This window comes from Puma concolor, chromosome D2, assembly GCF_028749965.1.
Source record: "Puma concolor isolate L17-30 chromosome D2, mPumCon1.1.hap2, whole genome shotgun sequence".
In the NCBI taxonomy this organism is placed as follows: Eukaryota; Metazoa; Chordata; class Mammalia; order Carnivora; family Felidae; genus Puma; species Puma concolor.
In genome coordinates this window covers 75,154,481-75,178,763 of record NC_141677.1, presented here as the reverse complement: position 1 = coordinate 75,178,763, position 24,283 = coordinate 75,154,481, and the positions used below count along the sequence as shown (strand labels likewise).

At 55.3% G+C, this 24,283-nt stretch overlaps 1 protein-coding gene and 1 long non-coding RNA gene across 3 annotated transcripts; one reads left to right on the top strand and one right to left on the bottom strand.

The window, feature by feature from the left end:
• Positions 1-4,069: 4,069 nt before the first annotated feature.
• On the bottom strand, positions 4,070-10,469 carry EMX2 (empty spiracles homeobox 2). Of its 2 annotated transcripts, XM_086680975.1 has the most exons (3): positions 9,154-10,456; positions 7,034-7,218; positions 4,070-4,804 (listed from the first exon to the last, which is right to left on the bottom strand). In XM_086680975.1, the coding sequence occupies exons 1-3, from the start codon at positions 9,560-9,562 to the stop codon at positions 4,637-4,639; spliced, it is 762 nt and encodes a 253-aa protein (XP_086537101.1). In that variant the 5' UTR covers positions 9,563-10,456; the 3' UTR covers positions 4,070-4,636. The 2 variants fall into 2 exon arrangements, with proteins under 2 accessions (XP_086537101.1, XP_086537102.1); XM_086680976.1 differs by lacking the exon at positions 7,034-7,218 and having other exon boundaries at positions 9,154-10,469.
• On the top strand, positions 9,987-22,818 carry LOC147576185 (uncharacterized). The gene is made up of 2 exons (XR_015241872.1): positions 9,987-10,855; positions 13,667-22,818. It is a non-coding gene; the product is annotated as an uncharacterized LOC147576185 (long non-coding RNA).
• The last annotated feature ends 1,465 nt before the right edge of the window (positions 22,819-24,283 follow it).

The following is a 24,283-nucleotide window of genomic DNA, read 5'->3' as shown; positions in this document are numbered from 1 at the left end:
TTTCCAGGGCCGCGCGCAGGCCCGAGCCCCCTTTCTGCCAGGCCCACTTGGCGTGGCCGCCCGCCTGTCACAATCCGCCCCTAGCACAAAAGTGGCCCGGCAGGTTCCGGGCCGCCGCCAACGCTCCCGCTCCGGCTCGGCTCGGCTGCCAGGAGCAGAGTCGGAGGGGAGTTGGGGGCACCGGACACCCAAAACGAAAGCCAGAAAGGGGTAACCGTCCCGGAAGTCCAAGGCTGCTCCCACCCCGGGAGTTTCTGGCGTCTTAAAAAGCCACCGCCCACCCCCTCCTGACGCGGGCCTGCGGAGCGCGGACCCTTGGCTGCGCAGAGGAAGAGGACCCCTAGCAAGAAAGGCACACGGAGCCCACGTGTCCCTGGAAGGCGAACGTAGCTGGGGCACAAATGCATTGTACACTGCGCTTGACTTTCTCAGGGGAAGGCAACTGAGAACGCACCCCAAATCCACTTGGCACACAGGGGTACACGCAGGGAAGGCGCACGAGCCATCAGCAAGGGAGCAGGACGTGGATCAAATGTAACCGGCATCCCCGTTCGGGGCAACGGGCGGGACACTAGGCACACCACGCGTGCAGTTCGCCACGTGCAGGGAAGAGCACAGAACCTTCCCCCCCCCCCCCCCATGCCCAGAGAGCCCCGCCAGGGGCATCGAGGTCTGGCACCCGTATACTACGTGGGAGGACGCAGACCTGGGGCACATGGCTCCCACGTACCCCTAGCCAAAGGGCTCCATCCAGCCCAGCATGCGCTCACTGCGAGGAGGACGCAGCCTCAAGGCACACGCGCCCCGCACCCTGCCCCGCGCCCCGCGCCCAGATAGTCATCGTGGGATGGCATCTCGCAAATATTTATATTCCTCAACGCCACGGCAGCCCGCGTCCACATTAGACGCTCTAATCCTGCCACTTTAAATAGATGAATTAATAAAGCAAACGAGCGGCTAATAAGCTGACTGTCCTGCCTTTTTGAGGCGGGGGAAGGACTCGAAAGTGCGCCAAATTTGTTTGCAGTGGATCAAGGCGAGCCGCCTCTGCTTCACTTTCTTTATCTTAATTCCGACTTGAAAAGATATAATTATCTAGTTTGAACAGAGCTGCTATCAAATCCTTCTTTGGGCCGGGAAGGGGGGCGTTGGAGTGGATTGCGGCTCTCTGAGCCGCTCGGTGCAGCCGGAGATAGCGCGTAATGAAGATATGGAGGCCCGAGATACAAAGGGCATTAACCTCATTAGCATGAAACCTTTTCTTCTTACCATTGTGGGACCCTTTCAGCCGCCTAATCCCCCCTATTTTCAAAGCTTGGTTTGTAATAAAGCTTTTAGGTTTTTTTTTTTTCAAAGCTAATAGTATTCTCTGATGATTTTATTGCTGTTACACTACATAGGACGTTTACCAAAAAAAAAAAAAAAATCTTTGCCACTCTTTCCCTTTTCTTGTACTTAAAAAAAGTAGATGGTTTCTGCAGAAATAAGCCTTTTATTAAGATGGGGGGGATTTTTTTTTTTTTTTCTGCAAAGGCCAGTCAGAATTTTAGCATGTGCTCCATGTTTGAGGCATTCTGGGTTTGGGGAAATGTGTGGAAAGGAGAAGGTAACTTGTTTAAGAAAAGGGGGTGGAGTGGGGTAGCAGTGACTGCCAGGCACGAGGGACGGGACAGCCATCGGACAGGGAGGTCTCCCTGTTAAAGCAGCTGGAAATCCAACTTGAGTTTCCAGGATACCTAGGGCAGCACCTGTCCCTTTGAGAAGCAAGCCTGGGTCTCTCCGAACAGCTCGCCTCACCCTGGCATGCCCCTGCGGCCAAACGTTCCCCACAATACACACACCTTCCCAGGGTAGTCTGCATGAAAATGTACCGTGGACAGCCAGGGTGCTCCAGAGGAACAGAGATGGAGACAAAAAGGAGGGACGGGGCAGAGATAAAGAAAGAGAGCGAGAGAAACCAAGAATGAATTCTACTTTACAAGAGAGGAGGGGAGGAAAAAAAAGAAAAATTTCCATAGTGCCCTATAGTCCCCACACGTGCATGGAATGTCTAATCTTAACTTTTCAAGGCAGGATGTTAACAAAGCTTGTATTTTTGCCCTGCATTGTAACTTGGCCTTATCACAGTGTAAAGGGTGGGGAGATTGTCCTAAATTATGTCCAGGCAGCCCCCCTGGATCCGTGGATTAAGAGATTAAAGGAGACCACTGGGCAAGGCCTCCTCTTTCCCCTTCATATTCCTGGTATGATAATTGCTTAAACTGATTTGCACTTTCACAAAAGCTCGCAGGACGCTTTGTAGCTCGAACAGAACAGACGAGGTTTCTCTATCAATGGAAATAAAACTGATTAATGCAGCCTATCAGGATAAGAAGCAAATGAAGCATGCAAAAACAACCTCGTACCCCCAGAAGGGGGAAGGAGGAGGAGAAAAAAAAAAAGCTAAGTTTCCTCCAAGACTGGTTACAACTTTTTCTTTAATGTTAAAATTAAGAGTTGAAGGTTTCTCAGAATGCTTGCCTTATAAGGCTGCTGAGGCCCTTGGGCTTGCCTCATCACCTTCAGCAGACTGGGGCTGGAGAGATGAAGGAAGGAAGGAAGGAAGGAAGGAAGGAAGGAAGGAAGGAAGGAAGGAAGGAGAGAAGGAAGGAAGGGAAGAAGAAAGGGTGGGAAGAAGGAAGGGAGGAAGAAAAAGGGAAGGAAAGGAAGGAAGATGAGAGGAAGGGAAAGAGGGAAGGAAAGGGAACAGAGGGGAGGGGAGAGGGGGAGGGGAGGGGAAGGGAAGGGAAGGAAGGGAGGGAGGGAGGGAGGGAGGAAGGAAGGAAGGAAGGAAGGAAGGAAGGAAGGAAGGAAGGAAGGAAGGAAAAGACTGATGGGATGGAGGAGCTTGCACTTTGGGGTTTGAAGTCAGAAGCACAATTTAGAAGTCCCAGATTGTGATTCTGCTAAGTGTTTCCTCCAATCCTAGGGGAATATTCTTCAATGCATAACTATATATCCCAGGGTTTTTTTTTTTTTTTATCTAGAAAATTAAGAGAGGTAAGTATTTTTAACCTGAAATTCAAACTGATCTCCCTCAGTGAGCCTTGTAATGGGCAAAGGTCTGGTTGGAAAACTTTTCTCCCATCCCTTTTCTGAAGGACTTAAGTTTTCCTAATCCTCTCCCTTCTCCACCCTCATCTGTCTTTAAAATGCCCAAGAATCCATCAGTCTGGCCCTTTTGTGGGTGAGGAGCCTGGGTTTCTTGAGCCTCGCTGGGGAAGGACCACACTCAAATTATAGATACTTAAAAAAAAAAAAACTCACTTCAATTTCTCAAAACGACTACTCTGAGGGCATATTGATAAATCTTTATTGACAAAATATTGACATTGACATACTTCTTGGAAGTATATAGTGTGTTAGAATTCTAACAAATTAACACAAAACACAAAAATATTTACATTCTGGTATAGAAGACATTAAGGAAGCATTTGTCACTCTCTTTAGTAAGTCTATGATCTTGGAATAGAAACTCAGTGCTTGAAAACTTGCTGCCATGTCCTTGGCCACACTTAACATCATCCCGCTAACTACAGTCCTTCAGTTTTTGCCACAGATAGATTTAAAGTTTGGAATGGCCTTTACAGCGAATGGTTGAATTTGGCCAATCTCTCCAACCACCAAAAGGAGTTTACTTCGTGGTTTTAAGCCTTCGGGATGTTAGGAAAGGGAATGTTCAAGAAATAGAATTAATTTAGGGTTTTTCTTTCCCAGCACAAGTCCTGACTCCTCTTGTGGGCACCCTCCCCCGCCACCCCCAGCCCCCCATCCTGCTCCCCATTTCTCTGTAAGAGGACCCCTATCGCTGAGCCTACTTCATGTACCTTTCACAATCACTTTGACGTCAGAAGGTATAAAAAAGTGTTTACAGACTGCACATTCTTAGAAAAAAAAATCAAAATGAAAAGCACACAGAACCTGTCTTTAAAAGGAAAAGAAAATTACAATTCATTTTCTGTCTTTAGATACCATTCACCCAACAACTGCTACATGCAATTCAAGTTTTTGAACAGGTGTGGGATGGGGCTGGATATGGAATTTCGATTGTTATTATTACTAATTATTTTTAAAGATTGTGGGAGGGGGGACTCTGTGAAGTGCAAAATAAAAAGTCCTGTGCTTGGTTGGGGTTTTCTTTCACCATCATTATTATCATTATTAAAAAAAAAAAAAACAAATCAGGACTGTGATAAACGGAATACCTGCCAATCATCTTCTCTCGCTGGTTTGGCGTTTGACTGACAGCTTCCCTTGTTCAGAGCGCCTTGGGCTTTGCCACTTTTGGATCTCTCTCTCTTTCTCTCCCTCTCTCTCTCTCTCTCTCTTTCTCTCACTCAGCTGCCTCTTTAGACAAGGGTTGCATGTTGATCAAGAAGCCTCCGTCCTCTGCCATATCCGCGCAGCCTGGGATCAGGACCCTGCGCCCTCGCTGCTCAAAGTCTGCGATGCACCGAAGATCTCTCTGACTCCCTCTTCCTTTTTTCGGTGAATGTGTGTGTGCGGTTTGTTTTTGTTTTGTAGGTTTGTTTTTTTCTTCTACCCCTCCTCTCCCTGTCTCTGTTTTGCTCCGTGTTGTCCGTTTCGGTTTGTGTTTTTAATCATCTGAGGTCACGTCTATTTCCTCGGGACTCGCCTGCTTGGTGGCGATTCTCCACCGGTTAATATGGTGCGTCCCTTTTTTCTTTTGTTGGGAATCTGAGCCTTCTTCCTCCAGCTTCTGTCTTTTGAATTTCGTCCTTCGGTTCTGAAACCATACTTTTACCTGTGGATGAGATGCAGATTGGGGCGCGTTAGTTCCTCCACAGCGCCCTCCTACCTCTTCCTCCTCCAGAGTGGGACTGCGGAAGTCCTGTCCCCCAGCTGCTCTCCAAAGGGCGGGCCTCCCCAAGGCCTCCCTTCTGGGAGCCGAGCTTCTGGTGCTGGTAGATAGGAAGCCTGGATCCCTACTCTTCTGGGCCCTGGCAGGGCGCTTCCCTCAGGCCAGGCGGCCCAAGGTGCAGTGCCCCCCACTCGCCTGGCCCTGAATGGCACACCCACATCCTACTGAGAGCAGAAGCCTTGCAAAGCATGGGAAACCCCTACACCAATAATAAGTGAGGAAAAATAAAAAGAGACAGGTCCCTAACTCCCTCCACCTAGCCAGGGCAGGGAAGGCCTCCTTCCAGGGCTGCAGCAGCTTTCTTGTACAAGACCCAGTGTGCTTTGTATTTTGTCTGGGCAGCATTGCCTAAATGTAGCACCTCCTCTGAAAGGCCCGGGCCCTGGGTAGGCGGTCAGGATTGACCTGAGCTTCTCTTCCTTGCCCAGGACACTTGCAGGTGAGCAGAAGTTGGGGGGGGGGGGTGGTGGTTAGTGCTGGAAGAGGCCAGGGGGGATGGTGGGAGGCAGAGGCCTGGGGACCAACCCAGCTGTACCTTTCCAGCTAGGAAAAGAGACTCAAAAGTGAAAGCTTCTGAAAGACCTTGGGATAAAGAGGAAGAGAGAAACTGAGAAAGAGGAGACAAGAGACGGAGTGCCCTCTCTTCCTTTATCCTGACCAGCCCCAAGACCCACCAGGCCCAAGTTTCCAGCCTTGGTCACATCACTTCCCACCAGAGTGGGGCTGGCGGCCTCATCTCCCCAGAGCAGCTGTTAGATGTCCTGGGGGAGGGGGGGTAGCGCTGATGTGGGACTGGGCAGCAACCCCATCAACCCCTGGGGGCGCTGGGCAGTGGGTCCCCACTCAGCCACCAGACCAGACAGTGACACTGTCCCAGCTTCCCAGCAGGGCGGTACCACGAGGGGAAATGGTGGCGACAGCACCTCCCTTGCCCCCGGGGCCTGTCCCATCCGGAAAGCAGCAACCCAGGCCCCAGAAGCCCACTCCGCTCCCTCCCTTTAGAAGGCCGGCCCAGGTCCCGGCTTGCTCTCCCCAATGCCCAGTCCCCCAAAGTGCCCCATGAAAAAGCCGAGCTGGAACAAGGCTGAGTTTAATTTGCTTTGAGTTTGCTAATTGAGGGGAGGACGGTTCATTTCTCCCCGGCGCTCGCCCAAGGCGCGCGTCGGTGCGCTCGGGGCTTGACACGCACACAAAGAGCCCAGGCAGCGTGGGCAGCGAGGCGGACAAAGACCACCGCGGCCTCGGCTCTCCAGGAGAAATCAGCCGGGCCGCGCCTTGTGCCGGGCCCCGCACCAACCCGCGAGGCCCTCCTCGGTTTTGTCCAGGGGGACGTTTTAAAACAAAAGCCTCGACCCCTTTGCGCCTCCCAAGAAAAGTGTTACAACTTAATCTGCCCGAAAACGTTACTGTTTGCCGGGAACTTTGACCCCGCCCTGGGGCTCCACCTACAGTAGCGATTACTGTAGCCCTAAGCCCCCTCCCCGACCCCAGCAGGCCCAGCCAGGCCCGCCTCCTGGCCCTGTGGCGCCGCAGGGCTAGGTCCCCGGAGGCAACCCTTCTCTGCAGCCTTCCAGCTCAGTTCCGCTCATTTAAGGACGCACCTAGGATGTCTAGCCTCCACCTCTCGGTTCTCCGATCCCCTCGAGGAGAGTAACAGGAGCCCTCGGTGTGAACCTTGGGTCTGCAGTGGCACAGAACTCGCCCTTAACCCACTCCCGAGACCTCTCCAGACTTCAGCCCCTTGCGGGAGAGTCTCCTCCCCTTCACCCTTCTGCATTCTCCTTCTTCCTGGACCCAGCCGGGTCCCCAGATTCTAACAGAAAGCCTCACCGAGAGTGCACAGGTGTCTTAGCCAGGAACTGTAAGTCCTGCCGAGCCAGACAGAAGGAGCTATTCAGCCCGTCTGTCCAGAGACTGGGGTGGGTCCACTCTTAAGAGTCCCTTGCTGGAGCCCAGGGAAGCCAGGCACCTCAAAACTTACACATTCTGAACCAAACGTGGAACCAGCTCCCGGGTTCTTTGCCAAAGGCCCTCCCCGAGCTCCGCACTTGTGGCCTAGCTGCGTGGGGCCAGGGATGCGGGCTGGGGTCGCCGGGCGCGCGCCTCGCTCACCTGAGTTTCCGTGAGGCTGAGGCTGTGCGCCAGCTGCTTCCTCTCGGCGCCCACCACGTAGTGGTTCTTCTCGAAGGCGTGTTCCAGCCTCAGAAGCTGGGACGGGGAAAAGGCGGTTCGGATCCGCTTCGGCTTGCGGGCTAGCGCGTTGTGCAAAAGGAAGCTCTCCGGGCTTGTGTCGTTCCCTGCCGGGGACAGAGCAGAAGTCCCGTTAGAGAGGACGGTCCTGGCCGGGGCCGCGCGCTTCTCCCGAGCCGGGCTGGCGGCGCACGGCGCTCATGGCCTTCACGCAGCCGGTGCGGCTCGGCCCCTGGACACCCCGGGCCCTCCGGAGGCGCGCGAAGAGGACGCCGGCCCAGCCGCCGGGCCCGGAACACCAGGGCTGTACCTACGCGGCCCCCACCCGGCAGCTGCCCCGGCGGGACAAGTCCCCAGGCTCCTGACCCCGGCGGGCTTCGCAGCCGCCCTGGCGCCACGGGCCTCACCACCTCCGCGCCCCGCGCCGGGGGCAGAGGAGCGGCAGCAGAGCCAGTCCCGGGGATTGGCGCCCAAGACCCAGAGAAACTTTCTCTTCTTTCTAACCTCGGGGAATGTTAACCCCGGAGTGGAGAGGCGGTGGGCCGCTATCCAGAGTTTTCTCGGGGACTTCATTTTAAATTATCTAAGTCTCTTCCCCTCCGGGGACGTACAGAGGACCGGCCGGGACCGAAATTTCGCCGGCGGGTGTGGCGGGTTTCCGCAGTCACTGCCTCGCAAGGACGCGGCTTCCGCACTGCCCCGCTCCGGAGAACTAGCAGACGCGAGCGAAGGGATCGAAACCCAGGGGTTGCCGAGCTGCGGGCGTCCTATGGGACGGTGCGGGGTCCCAGAAAATCCCGGCCACTTCGGGCCTGGTGGGGACACCCAGAGCGTAGCTGGCAGAGAATGAGGAAGGGAGCCCTAAACTTTGTGAGCAAAGACGGAGGAGTTTCGGGTTCACTCGTAAAGGTGGGAAATCGATTCACTCAAAACCCAAACAAAGAAAAACCGACAGTTTAGGAGAGAATGGGGGCAAATCGGGCCCCGGAATTAGGATGAAAGGTTGTTTTTGTTTTGTTTTGTTCTGTTCTTTATTGGGGGGGGGGGGCAACCACCGGATCCTAGGCTCTGGCAGGAACGCAAAGGGTTAATGAATGGACAAGCCACCGAGTATTGATCGGCTGTCGGGGGAGGTAAGTCTTTTCCCCCCTGGCTCCGACCGCTAAACTAATTACTCGGCCTCTTTTCTGGAGTTTTAACTTTCCTCCTACCCCCGCCCAGAGGAAAAAAACAAACAAATAAAAAAAAAATAGCAAGAAAGGAAAACACCCAAACAGATCTTTTCATCCAGCCCGTCTCCCTATCCGGTTCATTTCTTTTAAAAGAAAAACAAAATCACAAACAAAAACCAGACCGAACCTGCCTCCCCGCCGAGGACGCTCGGCGCCCTGTTTGAGCAGGTCTTGGCGAGAGTGCCGATCTACCGAGGTTACTATCCGCGCGGGTTCCAGGACCCTCCCCAGGCCTCCAAAAAAAAAAAAAAAGAAAGAAGAAACAAACCCCTTGACTTTGCCCTGGGGGCGCGAGGGTCCCCTCGCCGCCCGAAGAGGGTCGGAAACTGAGAAGTCACGGGTCTAGGCTTGAAGGGGCAAGGAGTGGGCGGCGAGCTGGATCTTAACGAAGTCGAAGGCGAACCTGGCGGCCCGGCCGTGGCCGTGCCCCTCGGAGCTAGGGCAGCAAGGGCATCGCGGGGGAGACGGAGAGCCTGGGTACCCCGCGGGCTCCGGGACTCTGAGGCGGCCGACGCTCAGAGAAGGCAGTCCCAGCCTGGCTCGACCGGAGAGCCGCTCGGAGACAACGTCTCCGTGTACGTCCCTCTCGAAGGAGTCGAGCGGCCCCAGGCCAGCCCCCAAAGCGGCCGCAGCTTCGGAGACTGGGGACCAGCACCACGCCGGGCCCCTCGTCGCCCAGTTTCCGAGCGGGGCGCGCGGGCCGGCGAGCTGGGGGAACCTCCTCCAGGGCCTTGCCAAGCGGCCACCCGGCGCAGGCCGAGGGCAGTGCAGGACGCGCGGCGCGCTGCAGCCCCGCGACGTGGCACGTACCTTGGAAGCGGTGGCCCAGATATCGGTAGCGGTGGATGAGCCAGGGGTAGAAGGTGGACGGGTCCCGCTGCTGCGAGGCGAAGAGGGGGTGTGGCGAGTGCGAGGAGGGCAGGGGGTGGGCGGCCAGGGCGTGCGGCGGCGGCACCGGGTGCACGGGCACCGCGGGGTTGGGCGGGTGCGAGACCGCCTCGGCGAACACCAAGTCCGGGTTGGAGTAGACGCCCCTGCCGGCGGCGGCGGCGGCGGCGGCCGAGTGGAAGCCGTTGAGGAACGGGTTTATGGGGCTGGAGTTGGCGTAGCTGAGCGCCGCGGGACGGATGGGGTCCTCAGAGCGCGAAGCGGGCAGGGGACTGTCCTTGGCCACCAGCGACTCGATGGTGAAGCAGCGCTTGGGCGCCGGCTGGAACATGCTGCGCCGAGGAGCGAGCGCCCGAGGCTCCCGGCTCCCGGCGACCGCGGCACGCTGCCTCCGCCGCCCGCTGCCCGCGGCGAGGACGGACGAGAATTGGGGACTTGTTTGTTTGGGGTGGGGGTGGGGGGAGGAAAGGAAGAAAGAAAGGAAAGGAAAAGGAAAGGAGGGGGGAGGGGGAGGGAGAGGCAACGCCGAGGATCCCGAGAATCTTGCACCAAACGCGCCCAACCTGGAGAGAGGGGGAAAAAAATCCTTCCAGAAGAATTTGCAGGCGTGGATTGGGGTAATTTTTTTTCTTTTTTTTTTTCTTTTTCTTTTTTTTCTTTTTTTTTCTTTTTTTTTCTTTTCTTTTTTTTTTTTTTTTGGCGAGATGGCGTGGGGGGGGGATCGGAGTTAGAGGCAGGGAGGAGAGGGGGGGAAAGTTTCTCGGGGGAGGCAAAAAAAAAAAAAGTTTTCTCTCCTCTGCAAAAGGCGGGCAGGGCGCCCTAAGTCCAAGGACAATCCATGGAAGTGTTCGCTTCTTCACAAGTTGTGCAAACGATTTGTTAGTTCATGAGCCTAATTAGTGCGGGGATCACATAAACAGCTTCCTCCGAAGCCTGGTAAATGGCTTGATGATTGGTCGCTATTACTCGCCCTGAGGTGGAAGGGGGGAGACTCTTTAAAGTGCGTCAGAGGGAGGCGAGCGCCTGGGAACCCGGAGGCCTGGATCCCGGCCGAGTGTGGAACGGAGTCGGCGCCGCTGCCTCGGCCGAGCCTCCTGCGCCCGCCAGGCCGCCGGCCTCGCCGCGCCTTCGCCCCGCGCTCCCAGCTCACTCGCTCCCGCGGCGCCCGCTGCGGCTTCTCCTCCTCCTCTTTCGCCTCCTCCTCTTCCTCCGGCGTCTTCTCCTTCTCCTCCTCCTCCTCCTCCTCCTCTTCCTCCTTCTTCTCCTCCTCCTCTTCTTCCTCCTCCTCTTTCCCCACCTCCTCCCCCTCTGCCACCGCCTCCTCCTACACTACCACCACTCCCTCCGGGGCACCCGGGTCCCTGCAGAGTCCCCGGCCCGTGCCGCCTCTGCTGCGGCCCCCCGGATCCCGAGCTGGTGGGACAGACGGACGGACAGACACGCAGATGCCTGGCGCCTAGCTCTCGGCCGCCGCTGCCTCCCGTGGCCCCGCGTCGGGGAAGCGGGGATCGCCCCGGGAGCACCGCGAGGGTAAGCAGGCAGGGGTGGGTTCCGGGCGAAGGCTAACGGGGCTGTTCGGTTACACCAGTTCCCACCCCCAGCACAACTCCCGGCGGTTTCCCAGGTGAGAAAGGAGCCTGGGCTGGGGGGGGGGGGGGTGGTCTCCAACCACGCGTAGCAACGAGGTCTCAGGGTCGCGGTGCTCGGGATTGTTGACCCTGTTTGTTCGTTTGCAAGTTGAGACACGAGTCAACGACCCTGCCCAGGCGCCAGGCTTCCAACCAGCCCTGCGGGCTCTCACTTTTTCTCTCTGGGAGCGTTCTCACCTCCTTACCCAAAACAGTTCCTTTGGCAATATCTGGGACCACGGGGTCCAAGGTCAGGGGAAAGACTGATGCGGTGTTACTATTATCGGTCCGTTGTCCCTTGTCGTTATTATTTTTGTTCGTTTTGTCATTATGACTATTGCTGTCCTTTTTGTTATTATTCTTATCATTATTATTACTACGATTATTACTTCTATTATTATTCTGTTATCTGTCGTCCCAGGGGCGGGTTGCTGTGCAGGGATTGCAACTAGGGACTGCAGATCGCGTCTCCGCTCCCAGGCCGTGTCCGCATTTTCGAGCTCGCCTTCGGTTTTGGGATGATTTTAGGGCCGAGTTCCCTCGTCCCCATTGGCTCGCGCAACGGCATAATTATGATCACATCCCCCAGGCTGCTGGCGCTGCTCTCTGTTTATTGGTGGTTAAAGATCTATTATCTATTCATCAGCAGCTTCTTTTTTCCTTTTTTTTTTCCCCCTTCTTGCCAGTTGCATTCTTCTAAAGTGAAGTACCAGCAGGTATTTTGCACGTTTACAATTAATGAGAAAAAAAAAATCTGGCATCCTTTAAATCTATTACTTAGAGGCCCATGCCATTTCTCTTAAGGAGGAAGAAATGCCTGTGTTTGGTGACTAGGTTGCTGTGAGACCCGAGAAAAGTCGATTGGGGTGGGGGGGGTGGGGAGAGCAAAGTCCGAGAGGAGCCTGCAGCTTCATCAGTTGAGGGTCTGGGTTTTTGGACACACTTCCCCACTTCCCCAACTACCCACCTCACTGTCCTGGGTTCTCCCCGGGCCCTCTGTGGTTTCATCTGATGTATTTTTATGTTCACATCAATTTCTCAACTTGATTCCAGGCATAATTTGCTTTGGGATGGGGAGGGGAAACCTTTTAGGGAAACCCTCCAGGAAAGAGAGGTTAGAATTGTGTTTTCTGGGTGTGTCTGGGCACCTGACCTTAGCTAACAGAGATCATCTGGGTTGTCTCCCCCCCCCCCCCGCCCACCTTTCCCACAGAAGGCACATATACACACATCCACACCCAAGACAGGTGTGGACCTCCGCTTTCCCCTCATGCCCTGAGAAATCTGACTGCCCCTGTCTCAAGCTTCAGACCTCTGACGCCAGCTCTGGGCAGGGGTGGTGGCTGGGTATTCACCCTTAGCAGGTTCTTGTGGTCGTGCTTTGCAGAAGCACCCCCAACCCCCCATCCTTTTTCCAAGGCCCAAGGATACGGGTTGTCCAGTGCAGCTTCTGGGGGTGGGGTGTATCTGGAGATGTACCTCCCTATGGCCTGAACCACCGACCTCCAGAAATACCGTCTCCAGTTCAGAAATCCCTCCCTCAGTTAGGCTGTAGGGACATAAGCCCCACCAGTGCCCAGGCCAGCAGGGAGCCTGAAGCCACCGAGAAATGGGAGGTCTTCTGGCTGTGCTAACCAGCAAGCCCGGAATGGAGCTAGAGGTCAGCCCTCCATTTCCAAAGCTGGGAAGAAACGCCCAGTTTAGGTGGGCTGTAGGTCATGGATCCTGGAACCAGAGGGAGAAGTCCTCCTTCCTGGAAGGCTCTCCAGGAGGAATGGAAGGTCAGGCTTGTCCTCAGACCAGGCTCTCCAAACTTGGCAGTTAGGCTCCAAGTGGAAAAGGAGGAGCACCAAAAAGCCCCGCCCTGGCCACAGGGTGGGGAATGAGCATTTAATTTCACAGTTCGTATTAGGGGTCTTGGCTGGGGGCCTGAGAGTAGATGACCTTGAGGGCAAAGGGGATCCAGTTTGTGTCCGGGAGGTGGGGTGAGGCCCGCCACGGTGTATGAAATGTAAGGGCTTTTAACCTTTTTTTTTTTAACGTCTCAGGCTTAGTGCTGAGGTGTTGTTGGTACTTCCTTAAACCCTTTCCTACCTTTGGCTAGGAGTGTTCAGGGTACCCAAGGGAGTGAGCGACGGTCTGGAGCCCAGACCCTCTCCTCCTCCTGCCAGAGGCAGGAAAGTTGGGCCCAGGGCAAAGGGCCCAGTCTCCTGGGAGCCTTGTCTCCCTTCGTGCAATATCCTCTTCAGGCCACCAACCTCCTGCAAACTGCACAGAGGGGCCACGTTGGGCCCAAGGTGTTTCGTGGACAGCAGGTGGGCAAGGGTGAGGGAGCAGCGGGGGTCCTTTTCCTCTGCCCCAAGGGCTACCCGCCCCAAGCCTCACTCAGGCCCACCAGAGAGATAAGTGGGTTTGGGGCTGGTCGCAGAAGCCCTGGAAGCCGGATAATCTATGCTAATTCATGCGCGAGGGGACCTGAGGAACTCGGGAAGGTTCAAGCAACCACCCCGACGTGTGGGAGAATTAACGAGGACAGTAACTCATTAACCAGACTGGTGGGTGAGGCTCCACAGGGCACTGGGCATTCTGGTCTGGACCCAGACCCTGAGCCAACTCTACCCCTGGCCCTCGCACCGCCCGGCTGCCGCTCACTTTATTCGCGGCTTGGGCCTCGCAGAATCCGGCCCCTCTTTGTTCCCTAGCTGCCCTAGAGGGATGGGTGATTGGTTAAGTACTGGGAGCCTGCAGTGCGCAGTGAGGGGATTTCTGAGGCTCCATTTTAGAGCAAAGGGCTCCCTTTCCTACAGGCCCCAAACCGCCGCAGGCTGAGCTCTGTAGATTCCGGAATCCACGCTCCGCCGGCAGCCGGACCAGCAGACAACAGATGAAGGTTCGAGTCTCGGATCTGTCACTTACTGGCTGGGCAAACCCCACAACGTCTCCCGACCTCCATTTTGTCACCGGTGCAAATGCGGCCAAGACTGCCTGCGAGGCAGTTGGAGCAGTGGAGGGTAGAAGTCAGGCCTGTTTTGAGGCGTAACAGAACCCTTCTACTTTTGGTGACGGTGGTAATTACACTTCTCTGAGCGTTTTTCAAAACTCATAGACCTGTACACTGTACAGGGTGAATTTTACTGTGTGTTTTACAGAACCCGTTCCACCCGCCCCCCCCCGTCCCTGCAAAAAAAAAAAAAAAAAAAAAAAAAGAAAGAAAAAAGAAAAAGAAAAAAAGCCAGTCACGTCTGGGTGACTTTGAGCAAATTACCTGACCTCTCTGTGCCGTTTTCTTCTGAGAACTGGAGATAAATAATAGTATCTTGGCCTTTGGGGTTGTTCAAGGAGATAAGCCAAGCAAAGGGCTTATTGTGATTAGCGCAGAATGAGCTAGAATCGTGAGCTCCTGTCCTTGATGTTGCTGTTATTATTATTACCTGCCCACCTCCAGGGCTCGCTGCTGGGCTTCAAGACTGAACAATATAGTTGTGCAACATAAACTACTGCTGGTCTCAAGCTCCTGCCACTGGCTTCTCCGTGCTTCCCTCTCCTCCTCCCCAAGGGTAGGGGACTTCCTTAGGGAGGTGTTGGGGTGAGAGAGGCCTGGATTCCTGGCTACTGCGAGGCAACAGAGGGCAGACCCCATAACTGTCTGCTCTGAGTTTCCTGCCTGGGGTGCATTCACAGCCTCCCTGCAATTCGGGATGGACGGTCAGGTTGCTGCGTGGGGTCACTATCGTCGTGACCACCTTCTTGGCTCTCAGTTTTCTCCTCCGTGAAAAGTAAATCTCAATATCTTAACAGTTGTTGAGAGGCGTCGGTGAGCTCAGGTTTGGCACAGCCACCGTCCATCAGACATGGTTGTTAGGCCACGGCCTGGCGTGGTCGCGCCCACCGGGTGCGCTCCGCCACGTCCGGGGCTGTCCCTGGGAGCCGGCACCCACCGGCGCCGCGGACCAGAGCGGAGGGTGAGCCCTCTCCCCGGCCCAACGCAAAGCGAAGTTTACCCGGGATGGGGAGGCCTCAGGGCTCGGTTAGGAATTCCTCCAGCCCACTCTGAGAGTCCCAGTCACCTGGCCTCTCCGAACGCGTAGGGAGAGGGTGGGAAAACGCAAAGAAGAACTCATAGCTTTAAAACCTGTTTTTAAAACATTTGTTATTAGAGCAAATTCCCTTCCTGGCGCCCTCCCCGGCGGCTGCTCAGCGGCGGGGATCCGCGTGCGCGCAGCGGCGCCTAGTGGCGGGGGCCGGAGCGGGCGGGCTGCCAGCGGAGCCCCCGAGCCCGGCGCGCCCCTGGGGTGCTGGGGTTGCGCCCCACTGCCGAGCTCTGGCGGCGACCGCAATCTGGGCCGGAAGAGGGGGATCTACGCAGACGCGCGGACTACAGAGTAGAAACAAAGACTTGGAAACGCGTCCCTCCTCCCTCCATCGGCACCAGCCCTTCGAATTCCAGCTCCAGGAGGAGTTGGGCTTCTTTTGGAAGTGTGCAAGGAAGGGGGGAACGGGTTCGCTTCTAGAAAGGACGGGGCGGCCGTGGCCGCCCGTGCCAGGGCGATGGCCAACTACCGCGCAAATGCACCCACGACGCCATGCCTGAGGTCCCAGATCCCGCTGCCGGACCGCGGCGGTTCAAAGAATGGACCCAGGTTGCCCAGCGCGGGCCCCAGGTGGGGTGGAGTCAAAGGAGCTGGGTCGCGGGGTGCGGCTGTCCCAGCTTTGCGCCCCCTCGTGGGCGGCCAGTGATAGCTGGAGACAGGGGTCCTGGTGGTTATTCCCGAGGTGGCGATTGGGTGGCCGCGGTGGGCCCGGGTGACATCGGCCCCTTCCTCTTGGAGCCCGCGGACGCCGTCTGTCTCGGGACAGCCTAGCTTCTCCCGAGAATAATCCTCGCGGGGTTAGCTGGAAATCCCAGCGACAGCCTCCAGGTAACTTCAAAGCGTCCACCTGGGGGCCAAGGCCTGTCCGGACCCTGTTCTCGGCCTCTGCTTTCCCAGGCGACTGCAGGAGACCGGTGCTGCCCTTCTCTGGACGCTAGCAGGAGCTCGTGAACTCCTGGGTCTCCCGAGATCTGTCCGATTTTCGATCCAGCAATTCTGAGCGCGGAACTCGGCATGACCCGTTGGAGCCACACGCAGGAGCTGACCCTAGAGTTTTACTTCCTTCATCACGTTGAAGATCATCAATCCCTCAACACACTGCCTGGGCTCACTACTGAAAGCAAAGAGGCAGAATCAAAGGAGGCCCCGATTTCTTTCTCCCTCAGCTGCTTTCAAATGAGTCTAAGGCCAAGCAAAGATAGGCGAGGGACAGACTGAGGGACACAGACAGACAAGCAGGAGTTAGGAATCGCTGGCCTTGCTCAGGCGACCCCTGCTCCGCAGGGGTGGGGATAGCACTGTCCTACACGCTCCCCCCAGTGTGCTCACATTCCCCCCCCATCTGCCCCCACAACCATAGCTCCGCTGGGCCACAGGGCAGTAACCATCTCCAGGTGCTCCCAGAGGCTGGGCAAGGTGTCCAGCAGGCCACAGGACCAGCATGGGAGGTGGCAGACGGACCTTCAGACCCCTCTGCTGTCTTTTCGTTTGAGGCTGCTTTTGCCACCTGTGACCAACCTTGTAAACTGAGGTTCAGTCCTTTAAGGAGCTCCTTGGGATTGTCAGCGCCAATGAACCTTCGACCCTGAAACACTAGTGCCCCGTCGGCCCCTCTTTTGGAACTTAATTGTCTCTTCTTCTAATACCTTTCTGTTTTCTGGACTCTGGGGGCTGCCCTAGGGCTTGGAAAGGGATCCTGGCCCTCCGAGGAAAGAAGGAAAGTGGAGAGGATCTCTTGGAGGCTGAAGATCTCCTTGGAATCTGGAGAGGATGCCTGGAAGGTGTAGACGAAGTTGTGGCATTTCAAAGCCAGTTTGCTCACACTCATGATCTCAAGTGAACTTCAGAATCTGATATGGAAGGAATCCTAACGCCCATTTTCCAGAGTTAAAAAACTGAGGCTCAGAGGGGTTCCCCAAAGCGCTCTCACCTCCTGGCCGTGCATGCAGTGGGCATTCCACGAGGGACCCTGGGACAGCCCCGCCCCCTCCAGTGTTGCCAGACACCTACATTCAAGCCAATGAGAAAAGGAAGCGAGGAGCCCCCCGCAGGCGGACGGGGGCGCCCAAACCGTCTCACGCAGCGAGGCTGGTCCAGGCGGCCCCACGTAGCGGACCCCGGCGCTTGCGTGGAAGCCACTTGCCCACCATTGTCCTGCAGACCGTCTTTTCCGTCCTCAGGCCTCGCCCCGCGCCCTCTTTCTCCTGCTCTGGTCCCCCTCCTGCGGATTCAAGGCCAGGGTTTGGGACGAGAGGGCCGTCGGCGGCTTCTCTGCAGCCGGGGAGCTGAGGAGCTGGCAGGGCAACGCTGGGAGGCCCGGGCGCTGGGAGGCCACGGCCGAGACTCCGTGCACCCCGCACCCTGGCGCTGCTTTTGTGGGCGCCCCAGAGCAGCCCTGAAACCTGCAGCGCAGCGCCCGCGCCTGCGGACGGAAAAGTCGGAGCGCCGTGCCAGCTCCGGTCCCAGCCGGCGAGGCGCCCTGGTCCAGCCACCTCCGCCTCCCTAGCTCTGCCAGCCTGCGCCGACCTAGCGCGGGACGGAAGAGTGTACGGGGGCTGGGAGCTTCCGAAGAGGCCCGCCGAGAGGGGCTTCCCGCCCCCCCCCTCCTCCCCGGTCCCCTCCCGGAGCCTGGGCCCGGCGGCCTTTAATTACCAGCGGCGGCCAGGCTGCCCCCAGGGCGAGCGCGAGGGAGCCCCTCTAGCGGGGGCCCCGCAGCTGCACGTCGCCACCACACTCACATTTCGGGGCTCCTAGAGCCCGGGGGTTGGGCGCACCAGGCCCCGCTCCCCCTGTTTGCGTCCCCGCCGCGTCTGGGCGCGGGGACACGCGGTGCGCCCGGCTTCCCTCCCGGCCCCGCGGCCAGTCCCCGGCGGCTGGAGGAGAGGCCGAGCGGGGCCCGCAGGGACCTCCGCGTCGGGCCTCCGAGGCCTCCGCGCTGGGTCTGCCCGTCTCCCCCACCCCGGCGGGGACCCGGAGAGGCCCGACCGCAGCCGCCCTCCGCTTAGCCGGCCGCCCGCGGCTCGCCCGGAGCAGCGCAACAAAGGGTGGCATCGCGGCGGCGCGGGCAGGGACCTCATTGGTTCAATATTAGCTTTTCATTCCAGACTATTGTGCCCATCTGAGATAATATTGACTCTGAGGTGAGAGCCCACAGACGACAGAGCTTGTCTAACACTCCGCCGCAGGGCGCTCGAAGGGAAGGGAAGGGAACCAGAAATGGAAAGTTAAAGAGACTGCAAATAAAGGCCGCTCGCGCGGCGGCGCGCCCCGCGGCGGCGGACGGCACCGCACCGGCAGCCGGGCGCTCTCCGCGGCGTGCGCCCGGGCCTCCGACCCGGGAACCGGGGTTCGGGAGAGGGTCTCCGGGTCCGCAGCCCGCTCTGAGGAGAGGCGCTGCGCCTTCCTATCGAAAACAGCCCCCCGCTTAACACACACTCGCGTCTCCCAGACGATCGGTCTTGAGGTTCCGCTTCCAGGTAACTGGCGAGAAACTGGTGCCCATTCACAGTTTCAGCTTGCCAGTGAGCCAACGTCGGCCTCAGAGATATTTCCCCCCTTTTAAAAGATGTACCTCTTTAGGGTAACTTCTCTGTCCGAGCGTTTCCCCTTTTTCTCCGGCATAAGCAAAGCAAACACTCGCGGCAATTATCATTAAGCTTGCTTGACTTGGAAGTGCGCGGTTAATATCAAATTTCTAACTGTGCGTTTTTGCTTTCCTTGGAATCGTCTCCTTGCGGCCCGTCCACGGGGTTCTTAGCTGCCTTTCTAACCGCAGCTGTAAAGGGCCTGTGACACGTCAAGTCTTGCACATAAAGATTCGCTTCAATTTCCAAATTGCCTCTAAATGCTTACATTGGAAAATGGCACTTGAAGTTGTCTTCCGTGTCTGAGACCGAACACTTAGGTTTACGCTCGGGGGGGCCAAGCGCCAAATGCTCAGGGCTTGCAGTGAACGCGGGGAAGGATGCCCCGGGGGTCTCCTTAGGAAATTTGTGCCTCCCCCACCCCCCTCATTGGAGACTGACCCCTGTAAGAGATAATCTGTTAGCTCCATTACTCCAATAAGGAGCTAGCCGTTTGGAATCTTTATGTCCACCCCAGGACACGTGGGCGCGTGGGGACGTGGGATGGCAAGGACTAGGGTAGTGCCACCGGTATCTGGGAACCGTCCTCTGCCTGTCTCCTTCTCAGGGTCCCTGTACGGAGCTGGGGCTCGGTGATACCCAGCCCGTGGGATATTTCGGAGGAGGACAATCTTTTTAATATATGTGATCTATAATCTATTATGTATGGTCCGTTTGTATTATATATTATTTATATTATTTGTTACACATAATTGTGCATTATATATTATACAATTTAACATATAACATGTATTGTATAGTTTCATCATATTACATGCTGTTTGACATATATTTAACACCTAGTTCCTATATTACATTATTATACCACTTAGTAATGGATACTATGTTTAATTATACATTATATATTGAATGCTGTATACAGTTTGGATATATGTGTACATATAGACATGTTTGTTACATGCGTGTGTGTGCAAAAGTATTTGGAAGAGCCTTTAATCTCCCTAAAAGTATGTATTTGATTGTTTAATGCAACGTTATAAAGTCCTGATGGAAACCACTTTGACAACAGCTCTGTCGTTATGACAAATATCCTGGTGTCCAATTTTGGCTCCGGGGAAAGGCAAGGCGGGGTAAGTCTGACGTGAGGGACAACAGGTTCCCCCTCTGGAAAGTGGTATTGCAAATGCCCACTCCCTGGGGACAGAGGAGACAACGTTCTGGACCAGGCGACTTCCTCCCTTTTCACTTGCGCTGTGGTGGCTGTTTTGGTTTTTGAGAGGCTGTTTAGAGGCTCCAATGGCCCCTAAACTGATGTCATGAATTAAAAATGAATTTGGGGAGTGCAGCATATGCTCAGCCGAGGCGTCTGGGCGGGCAGCGGAGGCCTTTCCCGGGTTCTGGGCTCCAGACGCCAGACCCGCGGGCTCGGGCCACGGCGCCCGGTGCGGACGCGCCGCAGCGCTCCGGTCTCCCGTCTCGGCAGGTCCCCGCTTCTACCGGCCGCTGGCCGCCGCCCTCCGGGCCTCGCGCTGGGAAAAGCTGTCCTGGGCTCGGACCGCCTGCGGATCAGGTGTTGCCGACTACAGTTCGCTTCTCCTCTCGGTTAAGAGCTAAAATTAGCGGGTAGTCGCCTGCTCGCGCCAGAAGGCAGGGGCGGTGCGGGCCGGAGAAAAATAAAGTCGGGATCTCACGCGTCAGCACGTGTTCGCCCCTCTAAAAGGGAAGAGCCGCACAAGAGATCCAGTTCACAGAGGGGGAGGGGAAAGGAAAAGATAACCCAAGTCAGGTATGGCCTAAGACAGCATCGGAAATGAGAAACGCCCTAACGTTACAGCGTGGTGAACAGGCACGGCCACGTCCACTTGTGAGGCCTGGGAGTCCGCAAGAGGGGCTGGGGTGGGGGGAGCAAGGAAGACCGAGGGAAGGGGGCAGAGGTTCAGACACTGCCAGGATGCGGTGGGCTGTTTCTTAAAAATGACACCGTCCCTCCCACCCACCCCCCCCCCCACCCCCATGGCTACCTGGTGACCATCTGGTGGAACAGAACAGTGGAAGTTGGCAAAAACAAAAACAAAAAACCCACCTCACCAACAGACTTGGGATTTCCACTGCCAGCAGAACCCCGAGCTCTGCTAGACTGAGCCACCTGGGATCTGGGTCCAATCCCCAACCTTGGGGAAAGGTTTGTGCTGCGCAAGTCAAAAGGAGCTGCGGGATGCCGGTGGGGCTCCCGGGATGAGCTGGGGGCCAGGAAGTGGGAGGAAGTCTTCGTGTTGCCAAAAATAAAGCAGCCGACCCTCCCCTTCCCCAGTGGTTGCAGTCTCCGGGGCGGCTACATGGCTAGGTGTCTGAACGCGCATAGGATGCCAAGCCTTCCAGAGGAGAGGGGATCACAGTGCCCACCATTGGATGTGGATCTCCCCCAGATGGGCTTTGGCCCGTCTGGCACATCTGTAGGTTTTTCTCCATCCAGGTGATCCGTTTCGCCTCTGCCCAATGCGGTGGAAAACTTTCTTCTCGTTGTGTAAGCATGAGCGTTCCAGATTTCTACCCCTTGCTTCGAGCCCCGCTGATTCTGATTCAAGGGGCAGTTGCCCCGGTGTGCTGGGAACTAGATAGGGTCTATTTCATTGCTCATTTGCTGCCAGGGAATCTTACACGAGAGGCGGGCCACTTCTATCACTGATGGCCCCTGTGGGGATACTGCGCTGAGCATCTATTACAAGGCTCTATCTTAACTAGTCCTCCCAGAAATCCACTGAAGTGTTCAATCTATTCCCAGCTTCCAGATGCAAAAACCGAGACTCTGAAATAAAAGGACTCACCCAAGGTCTCTCTCTCTCTCTCTCTCTCTCTCTCACACACACACACACACACACACACACACACACATACACAGCTGGGAAATGAAGGAGTCTGGAGTCTGGCCCAGGTCTGCCTGTCTCCAACTTGCCCTCCCTCCTCGTCTCCTGTATCTATCAGGATGCTCCCCCTTTGCCCCAGCGAGGAAGCTGAGGAAGCCGCAGTGTGAGGAAAAAGCTAACACTGTGCTCTGAGTCTCCCCAAAAGTCAGCGACCACAGTGGACAGAGCCTAGATCCCACATTCTCTCCAGAGCATTTATTCCAGGTCCGGAAGAGACAAGACAGCGCTGGCACACGGGTAGCATGCGTGGCTTACAGACAGCCTGCTCACACCTTGCTTCTGCCGCCTTCCCACACACCCAGGGAGGTGGATACCGCTGTTATTCCCCAGTTAGAGAGGCAGAAATGGGCTCGACTGGGTTGAACAACGTGTTCGCTGCCCAGCCAGTTCACGCAGAGCCCTGGCACTGGCCCGGGCCAGCCTGTTCCGAGCCTCCCAGCTCTGTGCACCACATATGGGACCATTTAACCAACAGAGTCAGGCCTTGCATTCTGTTGTGAAATTGCTAGGTTGTTTTCTCTTTAAGCGTTCCTGCAAATATTATTTTGGGATTCAAAACTTTCTCTTCATTTATGCCTCTCTCTTACTCATTCTCTCTCCACGTGTGCACCCATCTGTGTAACGGGGATGTCAGGGAAACAGAACAAGGAGCTGCCCCTTATCTGTGTTCAAATGCTATTCGGAGATCGTAAGGTGCAGATTTGATCTACAATGGTATAGTTTGCTCTGTAATTGTTTGCTTTATGCTCGTCCCTAAAACTCAAATGTGTCATCAAGAGCTTAAAATTGAAAATGGGTGTATCTTTTTTCCATGATTTTAATGGAATTTTGAACCCTCGCTTTAGACAGTCTTTTCTATTTGCCAAGATCCAAGGGGAAGAGTCTGAGACAGAAGGAATCCTTTGGCCGAACGGTTCCATATCCAAAGCGTTATTGAGAATCCAGACAGGAAATGGCTCAAGGGGGTCTCTAACCTGGAGGTGATATACCCATTACCCAACTACCAGGAAGGGCCTTGCCAGGGAAAGGCATGAGCCCTCAGACAGCCAGGGCTGCACCTCTACACCCATCTGAACCTCACTTCTTTACTTTTCCGCAAGAGCCCTGCCCTTCCATGCCATGAAAAAGCTTCTTGTCTTTATTATCTCATTGCTATAAAATTATATGTATATTTTCATACTAGACCAGAATGTGTAAAGAAGAAAGTAACAATCACTTGAATTTCCCCTAGCCAGAGGCCACCACTGTCAGACGTTTGGGCACGTTAACTTTTGACACCTTGGAAAAGAAAAGAAATCGGATTCTGTCTACCTGTGTTCATTATCGCTGTTCTATTAAATGAAGAAAGGAAAGAAACGTGCTATGTAGTTCTGTTTATGTGACGTTCATAACAGGACATAGAAATCAGAACAGTGGTTGCCTCTGGCAGAGGGTTGGCTACAAAGGAGCGCAAGGGAACTTGGGAGGGTGCTAGAAATGTCCTCTACCGTGATTAGGGTAATGGTAACACATGTATACAGTTGCCAACACTCGTTGAACTTAAGACCTGTGGATTTTACTATAAGTTTTTATACCTCAATAAAGAAAAAGAAAGTAAAGGAAGGATCTCGGGCAAATATAGCCAAAGACCAAGCTGGGGTGGGGGGGGGGGGGGCAGTGAAGAAAAAAAAAAAATAAAGCAAGCGATGCTCAGCTGAGACAAACCACGCGTGGTACCCAGAGATTTACAGAGACGGAAACCAGGCTCGGCCCCATATACCAGCCTCTCCCAGCACCCCCTTTTTGCAAGTCTGCAGTTAAATCCGAGAAGACTGGATCATTAAAAGGGTAGTGCGATCTTAAGATCCTATTGGGATCCACCACCTACTAGACTCTTCTTTTGATGCTGTTACTCCTCTATGTTTGTAGTCCGGCCCTGCATTTCCTGCTCGGGGTGGGGGTCCCTTGGAGCATACCAAGAATCTGTGCCTGAGTCAGGAAGGAGGCTCAAGGGCCTCAAGTTTTGACTAGGTTATGTTCCAAAAGTTTCTTTCTTAATCACTGTCTAGGACTCAGAATGTTGTCCCTCACCGTGACAATGTTAAAAATGGTCAAGGTTTCAAGTTTCTCCCCCGCTCCCCCCCCCCCCCCCCAGCCACCGCCCCACCAAAATCTAGTAAATGTCTACTCGGTAAGATAAAGAATTTTAGGCTTGGTAGGAATATAAGTGTGTTGAATTATACTGGTTATGTGCCATGAATAGCAAAATCCTTCCCCCCCACCACCACCAAAAAAAGAAAAAATATATACCTGCTACCTGCCAGACACTGTGCTGGCATTTGGGATTCAAAAATGAAAACTCTCATGATATCTTCCCTCAAGCAGCTCACCTATGCAGTGAAGAAAGACAATCTCGTATATAAATAAGTGTAGCAAGATCTTCTAGTTGTAGCAATAGAGGTTGTCATAATTAAAGAAAACAGAAAAATAGAAGAGAATGCCAGTTGGCAGGGGAGAACACATTTTGAAGCAGGGTGAGTCGTTGGGGTAAGGAGTTAGAGGAAGCCCTGTAGAGAGACTCTAAGGTCCTGGGACACTTCAAAGGGCAGTGGTCCTAGATCTGATTCTACTTCAATATATATGTCCAGGGTGACTCAGTCGGTTGAGTGTCTGACCTCCGCTCAGGTCATGATCTCACGGTTCATGAGTTTGAGCCCCATGTCGGGCTCTGTGCTAACAGCTCAGACCCTGGAGCCTGCTTTGGATTCTGTGTCTCCCTCTCTCTCTGCCCCTCCCCAGCTCTCTGTCTGTCTGTCTGTCTCCCTCTCAAACATAAATAAAAACAT